The sequence below is a fragment of the Cyrtonyx montezumae genome, unplaced genomic scaffold, assembly GCF_038088225.1.
Source record: "Cyrtonyx montezumae isolate F1298 unplaced genomic scaffold, pur_monq_1.0 scaffold_3, whole genome shotgun sequence".
Taxonomy (NCBI): Eukaryota; Metazoa; Chordata; class Aves; order Galliformes; family Odontophoridae; genus Cyrtonyx; species Cyrtonyx montezumae.
In genome coordinates, this window is record NW_027072034.1 from 128,873,616 (window position 1) to 128,899,532 (window position 25,917).

At 43.5% G+C, this 25,917-nt stretch overlaps 1 protein-coding gene across 1 annotated transcript in view; it reads left to right on the forward strand.

The window, feature by feature from the left end:
• PPM1H (protein phosphatase, Mg2+/Mn2+ dependent 1H) overlaps window positions 1–18,701 on the forward strand; it is a 123,392-nt gene extending 104,691 nt beyond the window's left edge. Inside the window, exons 7-10 of the mRNA XM_065743388.1 lie at window positions 4,221–4,284; window positions 6,059–6,166; window positions 12,075–12,226; window positions 18,321–18,701. Coding sequence (XP_065599460.1) covers window positions 4,221–4,284; window positions 6,059–6,166; window positions 12,075–12,226; window positions 18,321–18,468 — 472 coding nt within the window. The 3' untranslated portion in view covers window positions 18,469–18,701. The remainder of the gene's footprint in view (window positions 1–4,220; window positions 4,285–6,058; window positions 6,167–12,074; window positions 12,227–18,320) is intronic.
• Window positions 18,702–25,917: the final 7,216 nt, after the last annotated feature.

The following is a 25,917-nucleotide window of genomic DNA, read 5'->3' on the forward strand; positions in this document are numbered from 1 at the left end:
CTGTGGAAAAGCAAAGCACGCAGTGGGGATGGAGTCTGGATTCTCGTGTAATTCACAGAACTGAGGTCAGCACAGACTGTGTTCTCACCACCATCTTTTGTGCCCGGGGATGCCAGTGCAATACCTTTCATAACAGCAGCCTTGTACAGTATGCTGTAAAAGAAAATAGACTACAGATTATTTTTTTTGTCACCAGGAGCTTCTATTCATGTATTTGCAACTTCTACTCATACATTTCTTCTTGTGAATTTGTGCGTGCTTCCAGAAGACTAATTTTAAGAACAAATTACATGGCAATAGAGGGCTTAACACATGTAAGAAATTCTCTAGGATTTTGGCTCTGAAATCTGTATTTGGAAGGTGACTAGTGTTTCAAGCTCTGTCCCAGCAATGTGCATATAGCTTTGATAATCTGTTACTTAACAAATATTCAAAATATAGTAATGACTGCAGGTACTGCGGAAAAAAAAATAGAAAAAGGATAGATTGTCTTTGGTATTTAGGAGCTTCTCGTGGTTTTTTTTTCCATGTATTTAGAGCAGATTCCAGTCTGCATATGAGTAACATCATGTCAGTCCTAGTTCTTTCGTTCTGACATCTCTTTTGGCTCCTGGTGCGATTTGGCCTGGTTTTTCAGAATGTTGGTCCTGAGTCCAAATGTAACTTTGTGGGTGGTACATATGTCAAGCCCTAGTTCAGTATTTTTGGACAGCAGCGCCATTTCATAATTCTTCTGAAATGAAAAGAAGGAATAAAGTTAACTGAAAGAAATGCAGCTAGATTTAGTTGGGCAAAAGCTTGCCTTTTCTGCTCCCCCCTCTCTACCGCTCTGTTTTTCCATTTGGAGAAGTAGAGGTTTACGTGGCAGAAGCACTGACAGGATTAGGCTAACTCGGAGCAGCCAGCAGTAGCGTGGCCTTGTCTACATAACCTGTTTTCTCATGTCCCAGTGGCTGTTGAATCCTTCTGGGATGGAGGTGAGGAGTGTGGAGAATTGGAACCCTGCGGTTGTGTTTGTTAAAACAGCAAGGTAGACTGAATTATGAAGATGTCTGAACAAGGCTACACTGGTATTAAAAAAAGCCAAACAACCCCCTCAGGTTCTCCATATGTCTGTGTTTGATATACCGATTGCCATATTATATCTTTATGTACAGCAAACTCTCTAAAGAGCACGGGAAGGTATAAATGCAACTTTACTGCACAAAGTCAAGTGAAATAGTCCAGAGGGTTGTAGCTTGTGTGAAATAAACACATGTACAAAGTACAGGAGGTTTCACATGGCATAAATCACCAGGAACTTCATAGCTTCCTTCCTTTCTTCTTCCCAGCGCAGTTGCAGAGCTGCTAGCTGAAAAGCTGCCCTTCATCATTCCTTTGCAGGAAACCACAAGCTCATATATTATTAATTCTGTTTCACTAGTAGTGCAGGACTTAGGTACTTTCCTTGAGTGTCTCAGATTGCTTTTCAGTGTACCCGTGCCAGCTCCACTGCTGCGGTCGCAGTTCTTAGGCATTGTTTCTCAAAGGCTGGTAATTTTTCAGGCAATAGCAAAATCAATAAGAAAAAAAGAAGTGTGTGAGATGAATCTTGACACCCAAGTTCTGAGCCCAGGAGGTGATTTGCTGTGAGAAACCACAAAACAAATCACTGTTGGCCTAGTGGTCTCCACTGATTGAGCCACGTAGTTTCAGGAGGTCATAGGCCAGTCAGATGCCCTTCCTAATCTGTTTATGAAACAAGTTAACTTCAGCCTTTGCAACACAACTTCTGCCAACATCCTTGCACTGTTGAGTCACAGTGGAAGATGGTCTCTATGGTGGGTTAAGAGTTGATGGACTCAGCCACAGAGACCATTCTTTTGAATAACATTGGCATAAATGACAATTTTTTTCCCCTCCACCTCTCTTTCCTCTTTTCACTTCTTCCTAAAACACAGTTGGTGTGAGATGCTGAAAAGGAAATTGAGGAGGGAGGGGAGAAAGTTGTATGGGAGTGGTATGAAAAGTCAGTCCCTATTTTGTCTGCTTACAAGACAATGTGGAGTGGGAGCTTCAGTCCTCAGTATTTTTAGTTATATTGCAATTGCTGCAGTTATATTACCTGTGGGTAAAGAATGAATTTGCTTATTCCTTTATAAAGGGATGTTACAAGCAGTTAAGTCGTGTCAAATTATTCATTATTCATGTTTGCTATTTGTAACAAGTATGTCTGGCAACTTAAAAATCCAATAGGAATTGTCTTGCTGGGCTTGTGGTTTGCATTAGTCATTTGACTCTGATGACCAGTGTGGACTCAGCTGACACACCGTTCGTCTTGGTGCTGGAGTGCAACTGCTTCCATGCAAAGGATCCTCAAGGAGGTTTTCCCAGGGCTTCCAGCATTGTAGGTCCAGCTGGAAGCTTTGGGCTGTGTTTGTGAGCAGCCAGGCAGTGAAGAGAGCTATGGTAAAATTTTCCTCTTTGTTCAAACTAGGATACCCAAGTTGGTGAGTGAGGCAGAGTTCTGAGTTATTGCCTGCTGGATGTAAAGAAAGGAACAGGAGCGAAGTCCATGCCTGACTGACTCATCCTTCCCAAGAAAATGCCATTCCAAGTTTTGAATGTCAGTAAAGTTTTATTATGCTGGCTATGTGTACTAATTTGTGCCATTTAAATGTTTTCTCCGTAGTATCACTTGTGGAGATGCCCAGATATCCAAGATAACTCTTGACTACTGGGTCTCCTTTGAAGTGCAGGCTGTGATTTGCACTCCCTGCCTGATTCTGTTTAGTGATATTTTGTAGCGTGGAAGTGGAGACCTCCACTGCTATTTCTTCTCTTAGTTTTAGTTTGTTATTGTTTTTGTTGGTTTTTTTTTCTCCCCTATCACAAAAACCCCAACAGGGACCTACCTGTGATTACTAGTAAAACAGTGGTGGATCTTTAATGTCTACACAACTACTTTTAAGTCTGAGGCTTGCCTGGTTGCTGCGGTATGTGTAGCTATGTAATACAGCACTACCGATCCCAGATCTGTGCCATATTTTATTGAAGCAGGGGGCAGTTCAATTACAGTATAGGACCTCACCCTTAATTTTTAATTTCCTGCTGGTTTGTGTCACATTGCTTAAATTGAATGTAACTCCCTCAGGCTCAGGCAGCCAGCCCAGCTCGAGAGCCACACAGCAGGGGCTGGCGGGGGCTGGCAGGGCCCTGCTGCGGTCCTGTCCCTTCTGCTTCATTGAGGAGTGCTGACTTGTGCTTTCAGAGATGGTTTTGGTATCACTCCAAGGATTAATGCAGACATAGTATGGAGGAAGGACAACATACAGGGAATGATCTGGGGAGGGACAGTTTTGTAGCATGAAAGGAAGCGTGTCCCTGTGGAAAGCTGTGGAGTGATATACCCTGATCAGAGAGACTCCTCAGCCCTTCGGCCCCAATTTGTGTTGGAAAGAAAACAAGGAGCTCTGTGGCTGTGAAAGTGACAGCCATCTTATTTTATTTTGTTTCTCGCTGGCAAAATTGCTCACCTTCTCACCTCATCAGTGTCAACAGCTGGGTGTGTAAAAGGCAGAGTACACGGGTATGTGGCAAGCAGGATCAGAGCCTGAACATTTACTTCCCGTGTCCATTGGAAAACTGCTGCAAAATATAAAATCTCTGGCAACCTTGAAGGTTGCAGTCAAGGTCAAATGAGCACTAAATAGCCTTCTAAAACTCTTCAACGTGTGAATGCTGCTTGGTTTAAGCGGTCTTGAAAGGTGAGAACACTATTGGAGAGCTGTTTCACACTGTGACCACGTATGCACTCTGTTGTTGCTCATCATTCCATGTTAACTGTGTGAATCTAGTCATTGGTTAGTTTCTTGGCTTTTTGCTTGCTATTATTTTTTTAATGACACTGTATTATGGTATAGCTGTTGCCATAGCCAACAATATCTTATCTGATGAAGATGCTATTCCAGTCCACCTCTTTCTCCTTGCAGGCAAGAAGAACAGCTTGGCACTCTATGTACTTCTTTGTGGTCACTTTTCCTTTTGGAGAAGTTGACTAAATCTTCATTCAAAAAGTCTTTCCAGAGAAAAAGGAAAGTACATCTTGGATCAAAAACAGAGTCCCTAGAAAAATAATGATCCAAAAGAAAAAAGAAATAAAGAAATCACAGCTGTTTGTTTCAGGGCACTGGGTCACTAATTGAGTGCAAGCTTTATAAATGTTGTTTGTCCCCCCACAGGGCATACAAAACCATTGAGGAAGATGACTTGAAGTTTCCCCTTATCTATGGAGAAGGCAAGAAGGTGGGCACATGCACTTTCCTAAGAGCAAAGAGGAAGGACTTCTGTGCTGTTTACCACTCAGCTTAGCCCGTGGCAGTCCAGTGTTTTCCACTCAGTATCTCTTTATTTTATTGCTTTGACAGCTTGAAAGAATATCTTGATTCTGCCATAAATCAGTCTTGTGTCTCGGATGGTGAAAAGAGAAAAGCTCAGCATTAAAAAGCAGTTCTGCAACAAGCATAGTCATTTGTTGTTCAGTTTGATTTAGGTTTTGTTTCGTTGTAAATAAACAGACTGCAGTGAGACCTGTTCAGTAAATGACTTTAAGTGATCCTGGTTTGATTGTAAGATATAACTAGTCTGGATGAAGACAGCAAAATAACTCTTGTTTGCTAAAAACAAAGCAGGGGGTTATTTATTAACAATGTACAGTGCTTTGAGATGTAAAAAACCTAATTAAGAAGAAGAGGGATCAGGACAGGATTTAGGAATTATAACAGCCCTTAACCACATCTTCTTCATCTAGTGTATGTGAACTCACCGTTGAATTTTTCTGTTGTGATTCCTGTTAATTTTTCTTGAAAGGAAAAAGTGAACACTTCCATTTGGATGAAATTTGTTTCCAGTTCCTTGATTAAGAGCAGTGAGATCATTAGCGCTGATCCCAGCAAGCTTAGCTGGATGCAGCAATTGGATCAATACAAGGACTCAGTGGTGTCAGTTTGCCGATATTGGTATGCTCAGTGTGTTTCTAAGTAGTGCTCCCCTGCTGCATCAGGTTCTTATCCCAGTGCGAAAATGCACGCTACTCAAAATTAGCCCAAGTTTTGAAGGTTCAGACCTGCAGCTTATCTCCGAATTTGATTAGTTTTATAATTATTTGCAAAATGTTTCATGCACATCTTTTTAATTTACTCTCTTATTGCCTTATGGAGCCAGGAGTTAGTGAGGCAAAGTAATTTTGAGTCAGTCTTGCAGTGTTATTGATGCTGTGAGCATTCCTGCTCAGAAGCTGCTGTGGCAAAGCCTGAATTTGGTGGGAGTGAGGTGCAGGTAGCAGAGAGCTAGGTTTCCCGTGAGGCAGAGTGCCTGGTCTGTCTCTGGAGAAGCATTAATCAAGAAGAGCCCAGCACCTCTTGACAAACAGCCAGTGTCTCAGAGGAAGATGTTTAAGGAAAAAAAACATTAGATCTGAAGTTATAGTGGAGAGCCACAGAGAGTCCAGTGGTCGCTGGCACCATCACCTTGTGTGGTCTTGCCATTTTTGCTCTCTGTGTATTCAGCAGCTGGCCCGTGACATTTTTCCTTGGTGGAAAGAATATGTGGCATTGTGTCAAAAAGAAGGGGCCTCAGGTTTCTTAAGTGAGTAGTTAGGCTCCTCATCCTTCTTACAGCACTTGTTTACTTTGTACAAACAATATAATTTGCTGAAGGAGCACTCTCATTGACTGATATGGGATGGCCAGGTGACGTGGGTATCCACAGTCCCATACCTTACAGATGGTCACAGTCTAAGATGGACGTACACAGACTGAAATGTAGACAAATACAAAATGAGGAATGGAGATACTGTGAGTGTGAAGTTTATAAGTTGATTAGCTGTGTTAAATCTTAAGCTCCTGAGAGAAAAAGGGAAATTCATCCCTAACTGGAACAGTTATGGAGTGTCAGAAAATCATACAGATTGGAAAAGACCTCTAAGATCATCTAGTCCAACCATCAAGTAGGGATTTTATCTCTTTCAATCTTGGCACAGTGCATGTAACAGCTTTTGATCCCATTTCTTTATTTCTAGGCTCGGGTTATGGCAACAATTGGCGTGACTCGAGGACTGGGAGACCACGACCTCAAGGTTCACGACTCCAATATCTACATCAAACCTTTCCTATCCTCATCTCCTGAGGTAAAACAACCAAGCTTCGACTACCTCGTTTGTGGAAGAGAAGCAATGTACTTACTGTGTTTATTTGTTCTTCCCAAATCTGACTTCATTCTGATGGGCCCAATCTAGATAACGTGCTGCACTTCCCAAAGGTGTTTGTGAGGTGACACTACTTCAGGCAGACGGTTCTAAATCCAACTGCTAAGTAGGAAAATGCCAAGAGCATGTTGAAAGAGTTCTTTATGCTTCCATCTGGTTGCCCTTCATGTTTTGTGATTAATTCTTTATGGTGGTTTTGTGCAAACCACAGATAATGGCAGAAGTGGCACCGCACATTCCCAGATGATGGCATAAAGAAGAGATTATGTGATATTTGCTATGATAGGGGTAGTGAACTTGCTAATTACCTGTTTGGGAACCAGTTTTAAATGCCTCCATCACTTTGACTTGCAAACAGTTCCAGTTTTTAACCACTGTAGACCTTGCAGTGAGAGATATGTAGGTTTCTAAAGGGGTTTGCGTGTCTTTTGTGCATGAAGAAACATGCAAACTTTTTACTCTGTGACTTTATTCATCTTCCTACATCAGGGAACAGATGGCATATTTTCTATAAAATATATAATCTTTCTATAAAATATTAAGCAAGGGCATACCATCATGAAAAGAGAAGGCTTTACTGCCATAGCCCAATTGCCATCCTTTGTCAACTGACTTTCTCTTGTTTTAACCATACCCAGTACCTGACCTTGAATTTGTTGCTTGCTACGGCAATAAATAAAACACACTGTGACCTACTGTAGGGTACCTGCTTTAGCAGGGGAGTTGGACTCAATGATCTCTTGAGGTCCCTTCCAACTCCTGCGATTCTGTGATTCTGTAAGAGAATGAAAATGCACGAATGACACAGGACTGTTAGGAAAGAAGAAAATTACTAAATTGACCCTGCTTAGAGCATCTTTGTGACTTGAAAATTAGAAATACTGAGAGTTTCTAGTCCTGAATAAGAGGAGGAGGTCCAGAGACAGCTCCTTCTTCACTTTTCCTTGCTATCAACCTGGTCCCTTCCATCTCTGCACTTCAAGTGTATGGTGTCCATCACTTGGGACCTGCTGCTGTTCTCTGCCCCCATCTCTTTGATGGTTTTGTGTAGCACCAACGAAATGATGCAATTTTACCCATTTATTTTTCTGTCTGGCATGCTGAGATGCACTGTTTCTGGGGTATGTAATAGCTACAGCGCAGTATCTCAGCAGTATCATCTCTGCCAATTGCTGCTGTTGTATTTTTCTGTGCATATAAACCAAAGCCTCTCATGGGCTTTTCTAATTTGTGTGTACTGTGTGTGTGTGTGCACGTGTTCAAATTGTGGAATATGGCATTCATTCAGCTCCTATGCTATCCACATTTCAGGATCTCTTACTTGCATTATTAAAGGGAAGCAAAATTTTTTGTGTTTCCATGTTCCATTCTCAGCTAAATTCAGCAGCAATCTACTAGGGCAGCAGGAGTAAAGACAGAGCACCAGCCACCTTGATTTAGGGACATGGGAAAGGAAGAAAGAAAAAAGGACAATCCAAACAACTTGAGTTTTATTAGGAAGTAACCTATGCTCTGACTTGCTTTCCATTGAGCCTCTTTTTCTCAACCACCTCTTCTCTCTTCCCAGAGAGGTTCCCAGTACTTTATCTCCTCACGTTTTTCTCCATCTTCTTCTGTTCATATGTGGTCACCTTGCACAGAAACCACCAATATGAAACATCTTTTGCTGCCATCTGGGAATCCTGGCACTTGGAAGCAAGCGCAGTTGCCTCAGGCAGCAGTCACATTTGGCCTTTAGTACTGCATTGGGTTTTGAAACCTCTGTGTGGAGGTAGGGAAGCACAATGTCTGGTTTCCAGACCTGGAAAAGGGGAAGCACAGGAAGTGAAGGTGCACAGTGAGCTGTGACATTGGGAGTATCCAAATCTGGTTTGTTTCCATGCTGTAATGACAGTGTCCTTTCCAAATCTGGGAGAAAGGTGATTATTATTTTTTTTTTTACTGCCATGTGACAAAATCTGGTATGGTATGTCCACCAAAATTTGTCTGAAGGAAAGGTAAGCATCCCTGTGACTGCATCCAAAAATAGACAGGGAAGGAATTTGGGACCGGTATGAATTTAAACTTTGATAGAGTGCCAGGCTATGGGAGGAGAAGTCATGTAGCCAAGACTGACAAATGCAATCAGGACTCAGTGGCTCAGCTGTTATGAGAGCAGATATGGAGGACTTCTGCAGGTTGGTGAGCTCTAGAGAATTGAGCCTTTTATAATGAACTGGAGTAGCACAAAGCAGGCAAGCCATGGCTGAGGCTCTCTGGCATGGAATTAAATATTTATTTTTCATAATGGAACAGCTCATTTGAAAGCTTTCAGCAGGAAATTCTGCGTTTTAAGGCTCAGCAAGAGCCTTCTTGTTGCAGCTGTGAAGCAGAATTTCATCCTGAAATTTTTCAAGCGGCAGCTCAGCTCAGCTCAGCTATTCAGTGGAAGCAGCACAGCTCTGACAAAAGCACTTGGTCCTTGCTGGCAATGAACCCAACGTCACCCGTCAGAGCAAATGATAAGAGGGTAACCGAGGAGAATTTTTCCCTTTTCAAATGTGTTAGTGAAATCTTTCTGACAACTTCACAAATATGTCAAAGGGAACTGTTTTAGATTCACATCTGCCTTCTGGAGAAATCTTGGGGAATTACAGCATTTAAAGGAATGAGGAAGGCAAGGACTTGGAGAAGTACTGTTTGATCAAAGGGAGTCAAGGTGGTTTAAGGAAGCAAACATCACGCTTTAGTAGCTTGAAGTCCTTCAGGGTTATGTCTACTAGAGAATTAAAAAAATAAAAATGCAGTAGATGATCTTGCCCAAGCACTTTGATTTCTGAAAAAAAAAAAAAAAAATTGAAAAACTGTTCTGCATCACAGGTTATTAATATAAAAAGATATGAAGCTGTAGACTAAGTGGAAAGTTGGCACAGTCTACTGGAAATTGGCTATAGGGCAGGAAACAAAGGGTGGCAGTAAAAAGCTAAAAGGAGATTAATTGGTGAGTGCTGCAGGGAGTAGTGTTGGGACCCGCTTTTTATTATTTACATATAAATTACTTGGAGGGTGGTATTGAAAGATCTCGTCGTTTGCCAGTAGAGCTGCATTGGATAGTGCTGCACATAAAAAGGGACAATACAATTAAGAAGGGGGTTTAATTTATTGAGGAGGTTGGGTTGATCGGTGCAGGCAACTGAATGTGGACTGTTGTTTGGTTTGAATTCTGCCTGTCAGGCTGCTTGGGAGCACCTCAGATGGCTGCAGGCTTCTGTGCCACTTCATTGGGAATAGTTTTCACACCACAGGGACTCACATTGGCCCCCTCCTAGAAACAAAGCTGGCAAGCAGCTCTTAGTGCCTTCACAGAGCTGGTGCCATCCTTGACCTGAGCCAAGTGCAGGTTTTGTCCAGTAGGTAGGTCTGCTTGAGATGTAAATATAAAACTTGCCCACCTGTTCTTTCACTGCTTGCCTAGAGCATTTTTCTCAGTGCTTCTGATTGCATGTAGGTGAGCAATATTAGAAAGAAATATCCAAAATGAAGTAAGGCATTAAGTGTCAAACTGCTTGATGTGTGTTCAGAAAGGTGTCATGGGTGACTGTGGGCTTTGGTGGTGTGTGTCCAGTTCTAAATTTCAGCAGAGATCTGTAAGTACCAGTCAAGAAACATTTAGTGTAACTCAGCTCTTAATGTTGTGGGTGTTTGTGCTGTCAAGGTGGTACTGTTTCCTATTTTCTGTTTGCTGATGTTGAATGAATGAGTTAACAGGTCAGCTGCCCCACATCAAGTCAGGTGGTAGCAGAAGTGCAGTGACCACATTGGAAGCCCTCGAGGGGTGTCCCATTGTACCACAGATGTTAAAGAAGGATGTTTGCTGGATTGGTTTGAAAGAGAGTCTCCCCTGGGAGACTCAGGGGAGTTGGTGGCAAAGCTTTGTGAAGATTAGAAGCTGGATCACTTGCACACCTTTAAGTGTCATCTGAACCTTCAGTAGACAGGAATCATGCCTGTCATTGGCCCACATTGTTTTGTTACCTTGACATTCTATTTTCCCAAGTACCAGCCTGCTATCCATTATTGCTCACCCTGCTCTGCCTTTTTCTCCCTGGCACTCCTTTCTGGAGGTGCTCAGTTCACTAAGCTTTTACCATTAGGAAATCCTAGCTTGTACTCAAATTACCTGTAAGATCAGCAGTTGTGGGGTGTGTGGAGGTTTTGTTTTGTTTTGTGTTGTTTTCAGATTTTTGGGGAGAATACTCTTGGTAATGTCATCTGCTTCTGGTGTTGGCCTAGAGTAGTGCTACACCAGTGCCGTGGAAAAGGCTCTTGAGGCTTAATGTATGCTTTGCCTGGGTGGGTGAGCCATGGTGGGTGTGTTTTTTCGAGCAACAACATTAGAAACTTGTTTGTATGAGATGCTTACTGCTGAATGGATGCCTGAGCTTTAGCTGCAGTGCTAGCCAAACTACTTGTCCATACCTAGGAGAGCTGACCAGAGTGTGCAATGCACTTCTGGTCACCATAGTGGCCAGCTTGCCCCTGTACCCACTGTTTTTCCAGGTGCAACTCTGGGCTCTTACAGGTAGAACTGAAGTGTGGGAGATGGGAGTAGTGGCAACTGCTGCCTTTTGCGTGGCAGACCTGAAAGGAGTTCTGTGCTGCCTATAAGCATCTCTTCTGTAATGCTATTCCCTCTCAATCTGAACAAGGCGACGTGCTCTAATTAAGAGAGTATCTTGCTTTAACTATAATCTTCTCCAAAGTCCTTTTTCAGCTGCTACCTTAGATAATGAAGTGAGGTTACATTTTACAAATGACCTTCTTGTGCTTTTGAGTGAAAGGCGAACAAGTGAGGATTAGCAGTGAGGTCGAGATGATTGTTTCCTCGGAGCTGCTTGCAGTCCCATAAAATCATAATTACATTAAAAGGTCCAGGCACTTTATGTGCATTTCCTGCTCCTGAGGAGAGAGTGCACCAGGAGGGAGAACAAAACAGCTCGGTGTCTGCTGGCTGTGCCGAGTGCTTGTCCCAACGTATTTATTGCAGTCAGCAAAGCCGAGGCTGGACAGGCTGCAATGACTCTGTGCTGCTTCCAAACTTTCCTGTCTGCCACACCAACGTTGCCATGCTGCTTTCAGTTTGGTGGTGTTGCTGTGGTGGTTAAAGTGCTCCGTGATGGTCAGCCTGGCTGTGGTGGTAAAGCCAGCGAGCATTGCAACACAGCAGCATTGTGAGAATGTGCTTGGGAGTTCTCTTCTGTGCCAGTCTAAAATGGGGCTCCACCCGCCTTAAAGATGCTCCTAATTGAGCAGGTAAAGAGTTTCTCTCCGTTTTTTGGAGCTCAGGCATAATTCCCAACTGCAGTGCCTACTTTGGGTCCAGAGAAGCAAACAAGATGCCTTCTCCTGTGTAGACATTTCCGAACATGTAGTTTATTTGGCAGAGTTAAATGGATCTGGACAAATGATGAAAACAATTATTTTTGAATACTTTATTAGAAAATATCAAAAATTCATCAAATAAATTATTCAGCTTCCATTTGACTATCCCTGCCAGCAGCAGAGAAGAGCTTTGCATGCAGAACCAGGCTGGCTTTGATCACTGCTGGCAGCACAGAGCCATGCAGACCTGCTCAGCAATGCTTATGTCTGCCCTGGCTGGGTCAGCTCAGGGCTGAGCTGGGCCAGGAGGAGCTGCAGGCTGGAGAGTTGAGCTGGGGACAGACCCAGCAGGGCTGCAGGAGATGGATTTCAGTGCTGGGCCAACATGCTACCTCCGAGCCAGCTCAGCAACAATTCACAAACAGACTTGACAGTTTCTTCCTTCATGAATGCTTTTTTTGTGTTTCAGGTAAGAGTCTATGACCTACTGCAGTATGAGCATGGGCCGGATGATGTTCTGATCCTAGCTACAGATGGACTCTGGGATGTGCTGTTAAATGAAGAAGTGGCAGAAGCTGTCACCAACTTCCTGCCAAACTGTGACCCCGATGATCCCCACAGGTTCGTGTTCATCCCTTGGCTTTCCATCTTCTCTGGAATTAAGAGTGTTTTTTGGTAACATGTTTGTGTGCAACATGTGGTGTTGGTAACGTTCAGTAAATTTGCATGTTTTTATACAGCAGAGAGTCTCTATAGCAAGTGTGCTTTTTTCTGTTAATAACTGAGAAATGCCTGCCTTCAGAGGAAAGTTGTGGGATCTTGATGTCTTGGCACAGGATCCATTTTGTGTGCCGTAGTAGGCTCTGTAGAAACCATAGGAGGTTGAAGTCATGAGCATGACAACAGGTCCCTGTCTCCAGCAGTCACAGGATCCCACCTAACTCTCCCCTGGATGGTCTTCTAACACTAAAGAGTTGTTTCTCACTAGGACCTTATCAGCATCTCTCTCAGTATATGTATGGATAAATACAGGGCACTGTGGGTGCCACTCATTGCAAGTCACACTGTGGCCTTTGAAACCATGTGTGGTCGTGGATGCTCAGTGCTTTCCAGCTGCCAAATGGGTGTGGTGGCAAAATAGGTGCAGAGCTTGATTCTGTTTCAAGTAGATGGATTCTGTTTATTTCTGAATGATCCTTTTCATTTTCCCATGTTTATCTCTTCTTGCTCAGCTTCTCTCTTTAAAACACACCATCAAGCAAACAAAATCTTCCCAAACAACTGACTAGAGCACTGCAGAGGGTTGGTCTGCCTGTCTGCTTCTGAGTTCAGTGTCACTGTGAATTAAAGCATCACGCAAGAGATCAGAAGTCTCTCGCTTCTAAAACAGAGAATGATGAAAGTGGTAGTAGTAATCCTTCTCTAGAGAGTGTTCTGAAAGGAAGAGCCTTTCAGAATGCAGGTTTGGATGGCCATAGTTGTCTCCTGCCCTCTCACTGGACTGAAAGTGGGGGAAGAGCCCTCAGATCACCCAGGCTGGACTGTAGAGTTTGGGAGATAAGCACTGGGATATCTCAGCAGCCAAGTGAGAACATGCAGAGCTGTTTCACTCGCTTGAATGAATGTTCCAGTTTCAGTTGTTCAGATGTGGCAGCTCTTGAGGATAAACCAGGCACAAAATGCTTTGTGTTTTTAATATTTCCTAGCAGGCATTTTCAGGTGGTCAGCTCTGTTCTCCATCAGCAAACAAGGAAGACAACGAGTGGGTGCAGACACCCTGGCAGCTGTTTGGGTTTTACAGTGACAGGCACTCCAAAGCAGATCACAAGCAGTACGTTCTTATCCGGACGCTTATTTAGAAGTGTGGAATGCAAGCACTCAGTTGTCAGGTGAATGGGTGATGAGCATGAAGCTGCAACTGCAGTACTTTGACCTTCCTTCCTCCTTGCCCTGAAGAGGAGATGGGGCACTAATGACAACCAGGGCCGTCTCTAATTCAGCAAGGCATGAAAGTTCTTCTGCCCTCCGTCTGAGGGCAATCAGGCATGGTTAGTGAGGGGCATCTCCAGGGCATGTGGCACTGTGCTCTGCAGAAAGGCTGTTTGGACAACTTCCAGTCATTCCCTGGTAATACTCAGGGGCAGTAGGGAGATTTTTCTCTGAATTCTGCACCCCTGATTGTCCTCCTGCAAAAACAGCTGGTATAATATAAAGCCTGTGCCCCACTCTGTCTCCATTCTGATCTAGTGATTGGGAAAAGTTGGCTCTTCCTACCATCCTGGCTGGTCCTACCTCTTCATTGTGAACGCAGTGTGAGTGCACTGCATCAGTCTTGTTCCTTCTGGTGTTCCCAGGGCTGGTGACTATCAATGTTTTGTCGCAGTAGGAATGGGAATTCTATATTCAGTCTTTTTTACTTGCTAAGTGAGTGATCTTTCATCCATCACAAGTAAAACATCAAGAAACCAGAGACTAAAACAAAGATAATATTTTCTTGGATGTAGATCTATTTGTGCTAGTTTGGTCCCAGTAACTGTGGGAGCTTAGTCCTGCTTGTACCAGTGTGAGTATAACTCACTCCAGAATCGAGCCTGCTGTATCATGAGTTAGAGCAAACATATTTATTGGTGTTTGGCCTACAGGTCTGTGAATGGACGTCTGAATTGAAAATTAATTTGTTCTTTTAAGTAACTTTGTGCCAGGTCATTTAGAGGCTTACAAATAGTGGCACCAAGACATTTCTCATGCCAGCGTGCAAAAGGTAATTAGAACAGTCCCTCATATAGTTTACAGTGATATTTATGAAAATTACCTCTGTGGAATTGCTCTTGCTATTTGGTTATAAAGAACATTTAAAGGGTTTAAAGTACTATGTGAGAGGTTTTATGTAGTTACTTCAGTGGTCCAAATGAGGTATAACTAATGAATTTACAATAGCATAGCACCTCAAACAATGGAGTCGTGTTCATTCCTCTCACCAGTCAGCGACAGGAGAATGGTGTTTGCCAGTTGCCAGTGTTACCAGTTGCATTTAGAGGAAATGTTATCCCACAAAACGTCAAGTTCTGTGATAGGTGCATCTGGATTCTGTGGTGAGGTGAACAGCTGGAAATATAAAATCTCTAGGGATGTAGAAAACTTGTCAGAATGGAAGAGTTGCCCCCAGGGCTTCATAATTCTGCAGCATTCTGAAGAACCTACCTGTTGGAGCAGACCCTGCATCCATCTGACCCAGTAGCCTACTTATTCCCTGACAGCAGCATTCTTGGGAGAAAAAAATTAGGAAGATTTTTAGAGCTGCAGAGCACTTATCTGTTATGTAATCAGCTCTTTGAGGGAGCCAAATCCCTCCCATTTGAATTAGGAGCCGTTTTACAGCCTGATGGATAAGAGCTCATAGCCCTTGGGAAAACTCCTGGGACTCTCTCCTGTTGATATTTACTGTCAGAACTATGAGTGTTTGTTACCCACAGAAAAACATCTTTGAATCCTGTCAAATGTAACATGTGCCTGGGCATCTTCGAGTGCGGAGGGAACGAAGCTGGTTCTGTCTTCAGCCAGCCATGCAGACACAACCTCAGGGGATCTGGGCAACGAGTGATGAGAACAGACTTGATGAGAGAGGTTTCTCTGTGAGGGCTGGGTGATTCTGTGACAGTGAAGAAGCTGAGCTTGAGATGGATTTCTTTGCCAGCTCAGTTCAGACAGGAGCATGAAGGCGACCCTGAGTGAAGAACAGGTGGTAATGACACACTGCTGCTTTTCATACATCTGTCTGCAATAGTATGAAGATGAGGAAAAGTGTGAATCTTGACCATTTCCTTCAGCTGCACCTGCACAGGCTTACACGCTGACCCTGGGAGTCTTCTGCTTCTTCTCCTCCCTCCTATCCTTTTCCATCCTCTCTCACACTCTCCATCACTCTTGTTGCGATTTACAAGGGTGCTGAGGAGCTGCTTTGCCTCTGCTGAGTGCGAGGGGATAAGAAGCTGCTCAAAAAGCAGCAAGTTGCCCCTGCTGTCACATTTCTCCTGCAGTACTTTCACTGATCAATACTGAAAGCTTGAGCAGGAGAAAATATATATATATATATATTCTTGAAACACAGAAGTTGTATTCCAGCAAGACTGTTCATTAGGAGGAAGTGGGTACTTCAAAACAACTTCAGCAGTTCTCTAATGCTGTCTTGACAGCTGAATCCCAAGTTCACAGCGCTGGAGAATAAAAGCATTCGATAATGGACTGCTGCTGCTATTCATCTCCAGGTACACGAAACTCATCCCATCTCTTTAGTGCCAAGTTGAACAGCATCGCTCCAATTCAGCTCTGTGCTAGGAGAGGAATGTGTTACCTCGCTGCTGCCTTCACCTGTTCCTTCTCCTCTGCTTGTGTGTGTCGCTTTTCTTGTGCATTTCAGTCTGTCTGTGTGAGAACTGCTGGTTTATTAAAGGCTTTTTTTTTAAATCTTGCCCTATCCAAACATTAAGCAGCAAATTTTTATGCAATAAAGAGCAGTACATATTCCTTTGTACTCTTTAGAAGTGGGGAACCCTTCTTAATTAGAAAAGAAGCAAGGCAAAGTTTTCTGGCCGGATGGTGAGTGTTTGCTTCCCTTAAGTTCTGACAGAAGCTGAGAAGCCCTTGAAAAAGATATACTTAGCCAGAATTCTCTGAGCATTCACACTGAGAATTGGTGTTTCAGTCTCCTGCTTACCATGTGGAGTCCTTTTATTCTTTAACCCTGCATCTGATTTGGGAACTGCAGAATGCGAGTATGTTTGTTTGTTTTCCCTTAGGAAACAGTTTTGTATTGTTATTAGGACAGTATGACGAGTCCTGGTCACCTCCTGCTGTTATACCTCCAGGTCTTTGGTGCAGATGATCCTGGAACCTGCAGAGAGCATGCACACATGTGCACAAGCATACATGTTCTAGTTGGCACCTTGAGTGGTGCAGAATGACCCTCAGGCCCTTCTCTGATCTCTAAAAGTAAATCTTGTGTCAAAGCTAGAAAGGCCTGGAGAGTTTGCCACTCTGTACCACTGGGAGCAGGGAGTGCATTACCTCTGCAGAACATTATTTGGACTTAACATCAAACCTTTCATGCAGTGAAATGTTGGTTTATTTGCAGTGAATGTAACTTTTTAGTAGAGAAAATAAATCTCTCTGTTCCTGATTCAAAGGAGACTTTTAAGTTTAAGGATCCAAAATGGTAGCATTGGAACACAATAAATTGGGTATTTTTCACCTGGGAGAACAAATAAAGTCTCTTTGGGTAGCAATTATATTTAATAATTCATTATTTGGTGAAATTTTCTGGGATTAGAGCAACCCTTGGATACTCAATTAATAAACACTTTTTTTTCTTTTTTTTTTCTGTCCACTGCTTCAGATCAGTGGAGATACTGTTTTGTCCTGTGCCTCAGACAGATCTGGGCAGATCACTTCTAGCCCAGGATCCTCCCTAGAAATGTGGGGGTCTTGAAATGCCAACCTTCCTTGTCCTTCCTGCTTTCTGTGAATTACAGAGGTGCCTTTGGTCTTCATAGAGAGCCCCTCATCCAATTGGAGGCTGATAATTAAGCTTTAAATAAAACACGGGCAGGCACAATATTGAACTGTTGTTTTATTTTTCTTGTGAGTCTCTTACCTGCTTGATTATTTTTGATTAGCAAACCAATAGAGAAGCTGTACTCCACCCAAGTAAATTCAAAACATCTCAGGCAGGTGTTGGGGCCAGAATTGATTGGAGTAGTCGTTCATCTGTAATGAGATTTCTTTCAGCAGGAACTTCTGAACTGGCACACAGATGTGTTGATCTAGTAACAGCAGGTAAAGGGATATAGGAGAACATACTGCTTCGGGATCAGGAGGATTGCTGAAATAGGACTTACTGTAGAAATAATCCAGCTGTAAACAACTGGTTCTCTATTCCAGATGGCACAGGGCAGAGCACTGTCTCTGCACTGCTTTTTGTGCCCCCAAGCAGCATCTGATCTTTTCTAAGGGCAGAGAATAAGTATAATGCCATTCAGCCTGGCACAGTTTTGAAGCAACGGGAAACTGTCGGTATTTCACTAAATTAAGCACCTGACAACACTGAACTTACAAATGAGAAGGGAGCTTGGTATTCTGTTAATCGGGTTGTATTAGCTGTACATTTCCTTTTCCAGTTTCACTGTAAAAGAGATTTAAAAATCATTCTTTACAGACAAGGAAAATAGACAGCTTATCTACTTGGTTTAAAGCACAGTTTGGATTTTACTTCTTACTATTGCTTGTTTTCAAATCACTTGCTTTGTTACAGCATCCCTCCAAAATGAGTAGGCCTGTATTTACCTCCAGGTGTTTCAGCCCGCAGGTGCATAGGTCTCAGTAAATGAGTGGTGGTATTTTGTGCCCTTGATTCTTCACACCCCTCCTAGAAAACTAATTTGCTACGGGCAATGTTTGAATGTTTTCCCAAAACTCATGAAGTCGTGCCCCCAAAATGACCAGTCACCTTTTGACTAACGACTGCTATGAAACACCTCAGGATTCTGAGATAAAAGCTGATAGGGAATGACAAGCGACTGCTTTGCGGGGAGGTGGTTGTTGACATTTATCTGCTTCTCAAACGCTGAGTGACTTGTCCTTGTACCTCACGAACGTCCATCTCGCAGGCTTTCCTCCCAAGACTAGCATGCAGTACCAGCTGTCTTCTGCCTCCCCCCAGGTACACGCTGGCGGCACAGGACCTGGTGATGCGAGCCCGGGGAGTGCTGAAGGACCGGGGCTGGCGAATATCCAACGACAGGCTGGGATCTGGAGACGACATTTCTGTCTACGTCATTCCTCTAATACATGGGAACAAGCAGTCGTGAAAGCAGCATCGAGAGTGGTTATGGAAAGGGGATCTTTTGGGGAGGGGCCTGTGAGAGACGGTGTGTTTTGGATGATCTGACCAGGACGTCTCCAATTGATGTAGTCTATCCATAGCTAATGCTGGAGGGGTATTTTTCTGCCCAAAAATAGGGCTCTGCACATAGACTATATATGATTACAGATTACCCTTAAGATTACAACTCCCCTGTAGAAAAGGTTTTGGTGCTTAACGGGAATGAGATCAAAATGCTGCTAGCATATTGTGGATTCTGTCATCCGTCCAGGTGAAGACCTGAAGTAAGAATTAATTTTTTCACTTTGCCATGTAGCTTGGAAGAGCCATTTCAGTTGTGAAAGTAGAAGTGGGTATCAGAAGCCAAGGAGGCTCCTGAAGTCTAACCCCAAATATTCAGAGCAGTGACTTGGATCACATCTCATTTAAAAATACTTTTATACATGTAAATGAGACTCAAGAGTTTTCTTCTTCCAAAAAGTTGCTTTCGTGACTTGCCTATGGACAACTGCAAACTGATATAATCCTTTGAAATCCCCATTTCTTCCCTCTGGTCTCTTCTTCAGTAGATAATACTCCTGTATTTTAGTAGGAAAACTGAAATTGTTTTTAGTGTGACTATGCCTGTTTACTGCAGCTAAAAAGCCACCTGCAAAATTGTCCATGAGAAATAGGTCACAGTCTTGTATTGCGAGATCTGTTCAGGTATGAGGAATTATTTGTTAAGACTCCCTGTTGTGTGTAAACCATGCTTGTACAGAGCAAGCGAGCTCGGCATTATGTGAGGTTTACCCGGCGGTTCTGGTTCCTTTGGGATCAGAGATTTTCATTCTTTGAATGGTTCTGTCTGCCTTATCCTGCTGGAAGGATCCCCTGAGCACACTGAACCCCAACTGATGGAAAAGCTCTAAATTTATTTGGGCTCCTGAGTGTATTTTCAGTTGGATTTCTACTTGAAGTGATGGTATCGTTCTGGTTATCAGTTTAGATACTCAGATGGTGGTCCATTTAAGAATGACTTCACTTCTTCCTGCCTCACTCGTGGCTCAGCATGCCTTTGCCTCCTTCAGTTGGTGGTTAGAAGGTGACAGTTAATAACTTCATGTCCTCTTGGTTGTTGAGGACAGCGAGTGAGGATCAGAAGATCACTGTGATAGTTACAAGCCCTTGTCTAGCTTCATCAAAAGAGTAACAACTGAGCAAATCCGCAGCTTGACTTGACTGCCTGTTCTGCAGACAGACAGCTCTTCACTTTACTGGCCACAGTTAAGAACTAAATAAATCTCAAGGTTCTTATTTATAGACAGATATGTCAGCTGGGGAGTCAGATTCAGCCTGTTATTGTCCCAGACCTCGTTCTTTTGGAGCTGCTAATCTGACTTGTACATAAAAGCTACTTCTTGGATGCCAGCAGGCAGGAGCTGAGCTAATTGTGGAGCACTGACTAGGCATCTCACAGACACTGTATCCTTTCTGAAGGAGAAACTGCCAGCTCCAAGAGGAGGATACTTTGTCCTTGGTGTTCCTGGAGTTGCGCAGACTTTCTCCTGAGCAAGAGTGGCCTAGAGCTCGCCAGTTCTGTAATTTATAATGTGCTATATAAACAAAGCACAGTGCTCTTTGGTGTAGCAGCCCAGATGCTTTATTTGATTGCATCCAAAGTATGTGTGCAACATTCTCAGTGGATTTAAAATACACTTTCTGTAATTTCTAGACCCAGTAGGAGTTTCAGATTGAGATGAGCCAACACAGAGTGTGTAATGGCTCAGACATGCGTCCAACTGAGTGATTTTAGTCTGAGAGCTGTTCCGTGCATTCCCCAGTGCCTGCATGTGATAAAGCTGTGCAGAACACTGGTGTTTTATGTTCTAGAGCTCCAGTATCAATCATATATCTGATTATGTGTTGTCAGCTTTATCTGTTCCTTTTTGCATTTTTCTCTTTCCCTCTTTTTCTTTGTGCACCTGGGTGAAAAGAGATTTGCAGGTTTGAAGTCTGGAGTATTTTTCAGATGGTCCCACGTATGTTTCAACAGTTCAACCAAGAGATTTTTTCGTGCTTCTTTCTTTCTTTCTTTCTTTCTTTTTTTTTTAATTTTGCCTAATAAACTTGTCAACATGCTTTCTGTGCTCTGTGTAACTCCTGTTGTCTCTGCAAATGCAGTTGTGTGGTCCTTTCTTTAATGGAGAAACTAATGGCAATTCCTCCCAAGTCCCATGAACAGCAATGCAGCTGGTGCCTGCTGTGACCAACTACAAGCCTGAGTCAAATATTTTTGTGCCCACGTATTGTTAGTTTTCATTATTTAGTATCGTGGGCTCAACAAACAGCAGTCGTTATGAAATCACTGAGTACAGTGGGTTGAATTAATTTCCAGGGCAATACTTGCCAAAAGAAAAAAGTGAAATTTCAAGGCAGTGGAAGTCCCCTCTTTCTGTGGTGTTTTTAAACACACCCCGAGAGAGATGGAGCCGCAGAGTGAGTTGGTGGCACCAAACTCAGAGCAAAAGCTGATGGGCAGTGGTTCGGCTCTGTGCATCAGCCTCCAGCATCTGTTGTTCACCTGAGGTACTGCCATCAGTCAGCCTGCTTCCCTGCAACTGCTGTGCCCACCCAGGTCATGTATTAGCTGTGAGCCCTTCTGGAAAGGGCAGAGGTGCAGCATCGACAATTAATATCAATTAGCATCAAGTCTGAACATTTTCAAGAGTAATAAAAAGCTTCCCGCTCAGATGAATGTCACTGAAACTGTGCTGTGATGTTTTTCATTCTGCTTGTTTACAAAGAATCTGTTACATGTTTACAGGCTTACCTGCTGTGAGTGGCTCTGGTACGTCTGTGGTTCGCTGCTTTGGTGCCTGGGCTTTCACTTCTGTCCGCTTTCATTCGGGGCTTCTTACACGCCTGCACTGTGCTCTGCTTCGTGGCATGGTACGTACACGCACCCAGGCACGATACAAATAGGAAGAAGGAGCCATGTATTGGGGAAATACCACGTGTGAAGCAAGGTTAACGAAGCATTTCCAGTTCTCTTCATAACATGCATTATTTGAGGAGTCATAGCATTACCGCGCAGCTCCTCCGTTAGGAGCAGGCCGCTCGGCACCCACTCCAAAGTTTAGATCCTAGGCACATCACCTCAGTCACTGCCTGATCCTGATGGCAGTGTGGCTTTTTGTCTGGTGAAGTTCTGTTAGCACCCAACGTTGTTCCAGCGTTGGCAGCAAGGCGCCTCAGTCCTGGTTACCTCTGTCTTAGTAGGTAGTGCCTGCCATGCCAGTACGTGGGCAGGTTGTCATTTCTTGGACAAGATTGAGGAAGGGAAGCAGCATGCCTTGTAGTCCAGCGAGCAGTGCCATTAACACTGCCTTCTGGCTCCTGATCCAGTCCAATCTCTAGAAACTCAAAAGGAGCGGCTTCTGCCGTTCTAGTAGCTGTTTTTCAGCTTTTCTCTCACACTACAGCCTGAAGTCATCTTTGCCTAACTTGATGAAGACAGTAGTTCAAAATTTCCTCCGCATCTGAAGCGAGGGACACAACCGTCTCGTGTTAAATTAAATGCAACGATGCTTCCTTTATAAACTCAGAAATCTGTTGTCTAAGAGGATAATTTTCAATGGCCTCACGCTGGAAAGAGAAATTGGTTTTAATACGAGGAATCTGGAAGAGCAACAGGCCTGACAACTAAGGAAAAGCAGTCCGAGTTTGCTATTAGCAACGATTTTCCATGTAGGAGTTGCTTCCACATTAAAGTACAACAGGGAGGTCTGTGAGGTGTGGTAGGTGCTGTGCCTCCCAGGTAGCTCTGAAGAGCTAAGAGCTGTGTGTGATGTTTTGGCTTTGAGCTTTTAGGTCTTAAAGAACACTACATGCTCCAAGCAAAATCCGCCGTGTTCCTTCCTGCCTCAGCATTCCGCTTCCTTTTTATTTTTAAAAAACATTTTGTGCAAACGATTTCGACGCTTGTACCAAACACGAGTTGCAAACGATACGGAGTTGTTGTTCCTGTGACATTCTTGGTGTGTAAATAGTTCTCCTCCGTATGTCCGAGATGAAGATACAGTGATGTGGCTGCCACTGACAGAGCGACCTAACAATGCTGTAACTGCTGCTGTATTTCTACCTGTGATGTACTTGAAGGAGGATGCCCTTGTCCACCTCCATCCCCATTATCGTTTTTTCTTTTTCTTTTTTTTCATTTTATTTCTTTTTAACTGTTGCTGGTGTTGTTTTGTAGGTATCTTCTTTTAGTTTGGCTTGTTTTTTAATAGCTGCCACTTTTTTTCTATCTTTCATTGGACAAGTCATCTTATTTGGTGACCCGTATAACTGTCCAGGTTCTGTGTGTTGTGAAGAGCAGCGGACCTGCTGGAGGAAGATGTTTTGGACCAATGTACTTACGTTTTGTGACTGTGAAATGTTAATCTTTTTGTAACCTAAGAACAAAACAATGTTTGGTAAAGGGATATATTTTGTGTTTTTTGAAACTTTTCAGTGCAATGAAAAAAAATAAAAAAAAGAGGAGGATGCTGAAGAAGTGTATGGCGCAAAATTTTAAATAAAGTTTTAAATTATATATATACACATCTATATCTCTAACTGTTATTATTCTGACTATGTTGTGTAGAGTACCTGAGTCTCTGCGTGTTAATCGTGCAATACAGACTGGTGGAACACTGTTTTACCACTGAAGGATCATAGAATCACAGAATCATTAAGGTTGGAAGAGATCACTGAGATCACTGAGTCCAACCACCAACCCACCAGCACCACACCCACCAACCGTGTCCCTCAGTGCCACATCTCCACGTTTATTGATTACCTCTGAGGATGGTAATTCCACCACCTCCCTGGGCCGCCCGTTCCAATGTATCACCACCCTTTCTGAGAAAAACTTCTTCCTCATATCCAACCTGAACCTCCCATGGCAGAGCTTAAAGTCATTCCCTTTTGTCCTGTCACTAGTCATGCAGGAGAAGAGGCTGGCACCCACCTCTACACAGCCTCCCTTCGGGCAATTACGGAGAGCAATAAGGTGTCCCCTAAACCTCTTCTTCTCCAGACTGAACAATCCCAGTTCCCTCAGCCTCTCCTCATAAGACTTGTGCTCCAGACCCTTCACAGCTCCATTGCCCTTCTCTAGACGTGCTCCAGGGCCTTGATGTGCTCCTTGTAATGAGATGCCGAGGGGAGGTTTCACACTTAATTTAGCACAGTGAGTCCCCATGAGGTGTCCTTGCTCAGAGGATGGTGAGGAGGAGCTGAGCTCCTGGAGAACTCCGAGCTGTGTGCGGCTGAATGTGCTTCAGTGCTCAGGTTGCCAGCTGCCGTGGTCTGACTCAACAAACTGCTATGCAGAGTGATTGGACATCATCTCTGTGGTATGAAAAACTGAATGCAAATTTTACAGTTACAGTGTAGTTGGAATATACTTTTCCTCCTCTTCAGTTACTTAGAAACCCCTGTCTCAAATTCCCCTTCCAGTTTATATTACAGTAAAACCAAGGGTGAATTCATTGATTCCCATGAAGGAAGTTGTTGTGGCTGGTTCAGTAACCAAAGAGGTTACTGATGCAGATACAGGGCCTGACACCCTAGCAGTCCCCAGCCATGGGGCTGGCAAGAGGAGAGCCACCTGCTTACTACTGTTTGCAAATGCAGTGTCATAGCACAGCTAGTTGTCCCCATTCTTATTTTGCTTCAAATTCAGTAGAAACACAATGAGAACAGTGGTTCTACACTGCTCATGTACGCTGTGCACGCCTCTGGCATTCTCTGAACACGGCAGCGTGCACAGATGAACAATCTGCTGCACTCACTCTGGTTTCCTTTCTCTCCCAGAAGTCCTACGGTGTACTGCTGCAGTCAGGCCACCGAGCCAAGTTTGAAATTACAGCAGAAATACTCTTCAGCACAATCTTGTCTCCTCAGTGTAAGCTAAGTCAGCCAGCGTCAGCACTGTCAGGTGACCCTCATGGAGCACGGTGCACACCACACTATTGCTTCACATCCCTTACGCCCCTACATCCTCTAACATTGTAGGTCAAGTAGAGCTCGTTTCCATTTTCTGTAGGTAATAGATAAAACCCTTCAGATGTGGACATCTGAAGTCCTGTTGCAATAAGTGAGTGCCCGTTCATGCCCTTACACTGGACGCACTCAGTTAACCAAAGCTATACAAGGCAACAACCCCAGTAATTTCTTATGTTTTGTATTGTTACTGTAAAATTGAGACCTCCTGTTTCGTCTTCTTAGTGTTCCCTTGTACAGCAATGCACCTTCATGAAAAGTTTGCTTCTTTACAGTACTGCACAGCAGCATTTATTGATTCCAGAGTCACGCTCTGCTTTCCAGGAAGGCTTATGTAAACCAGAGTTACTGCACATCCTGTTCTTGTTACGAGGAAAGACGAGGGATTTCTTTTTTGAAGTCCTTCCACTTTGCAAAACAAAGGATGCCATAACTTTTTAGGGACAAAAAAAAAAAAAAAAAGAAAAAGATTTGAGGAGGAATTCTGCTTTGAGGACAAGGTTAATAACAGCTGTACAATGGAGGCAGACGAAACGCGTCTGCAGGTAGATAAAGAGCAGATGACTCAGAGAGCCCCGTTTAATAATTTAACAATGATTAATCATAAATTTGAGGCTGCAGGAATGGTCTGCAGCACTGCCATGTAACACTGAGGGAGAGGAGAAAGCTGCAAGAGGAAAGTTAATTAGATCCTTACTGCAGCTAACTTGAGATAGATTGTTTAGATGCACTGACAGATGAGAACTCTGAATCTTCATGAATTTTAGGCCACATTACATCATTTTTCTTGTGCATTTCACTGCGTAATTTCTCAGGCTCTAAAAAGTCAAAATGTCCCTGACCTTTACTCCTGAACATTTATTGCCTTAAGCAATAGGAGGCAATCCTTTATGGTGCTCTTCTGTGAAGACAGCACTACAACCAGCTGCAGTGATTTGGTATCATCCCTGAATTTAAGTTCTCCCTGGAATTACCACTCGGTGAGGCTTTTTTTCTGTTGTCTGGGGCAAATCAAGGCCTTTCCCAACAGGCTGTACCCAGCACAGCATCTGTCTGGTTCATTTATCATCCCGCGGGTGGTATTTTTCACTCCTTTCTCATTGCTCTGCTCCGCTTTGGTTTAACACACTCTGTGGGGGCTCACTGCTGGCTCAGGAGTCCCATGGAGGCCGCTGGTACCCGGCCCTCCCCACCCCTCAGCTCCAGTGACATGAATGGCACTGCTGGCAGCGCCAGGGGGAACTAGTAGAAAGGGAGGTGATCTTTTTATGACTTTTTTACCTAATGTGTCTCCTTACTTCAAAATGAACTCATACCTGCACGTAATATGTGAGTTCACCTATCTGAAATGCGAAAATTCCGTGGCTTCAGGTTGATTTTAGAGGGTTCTACTTTTGAAGCTTGT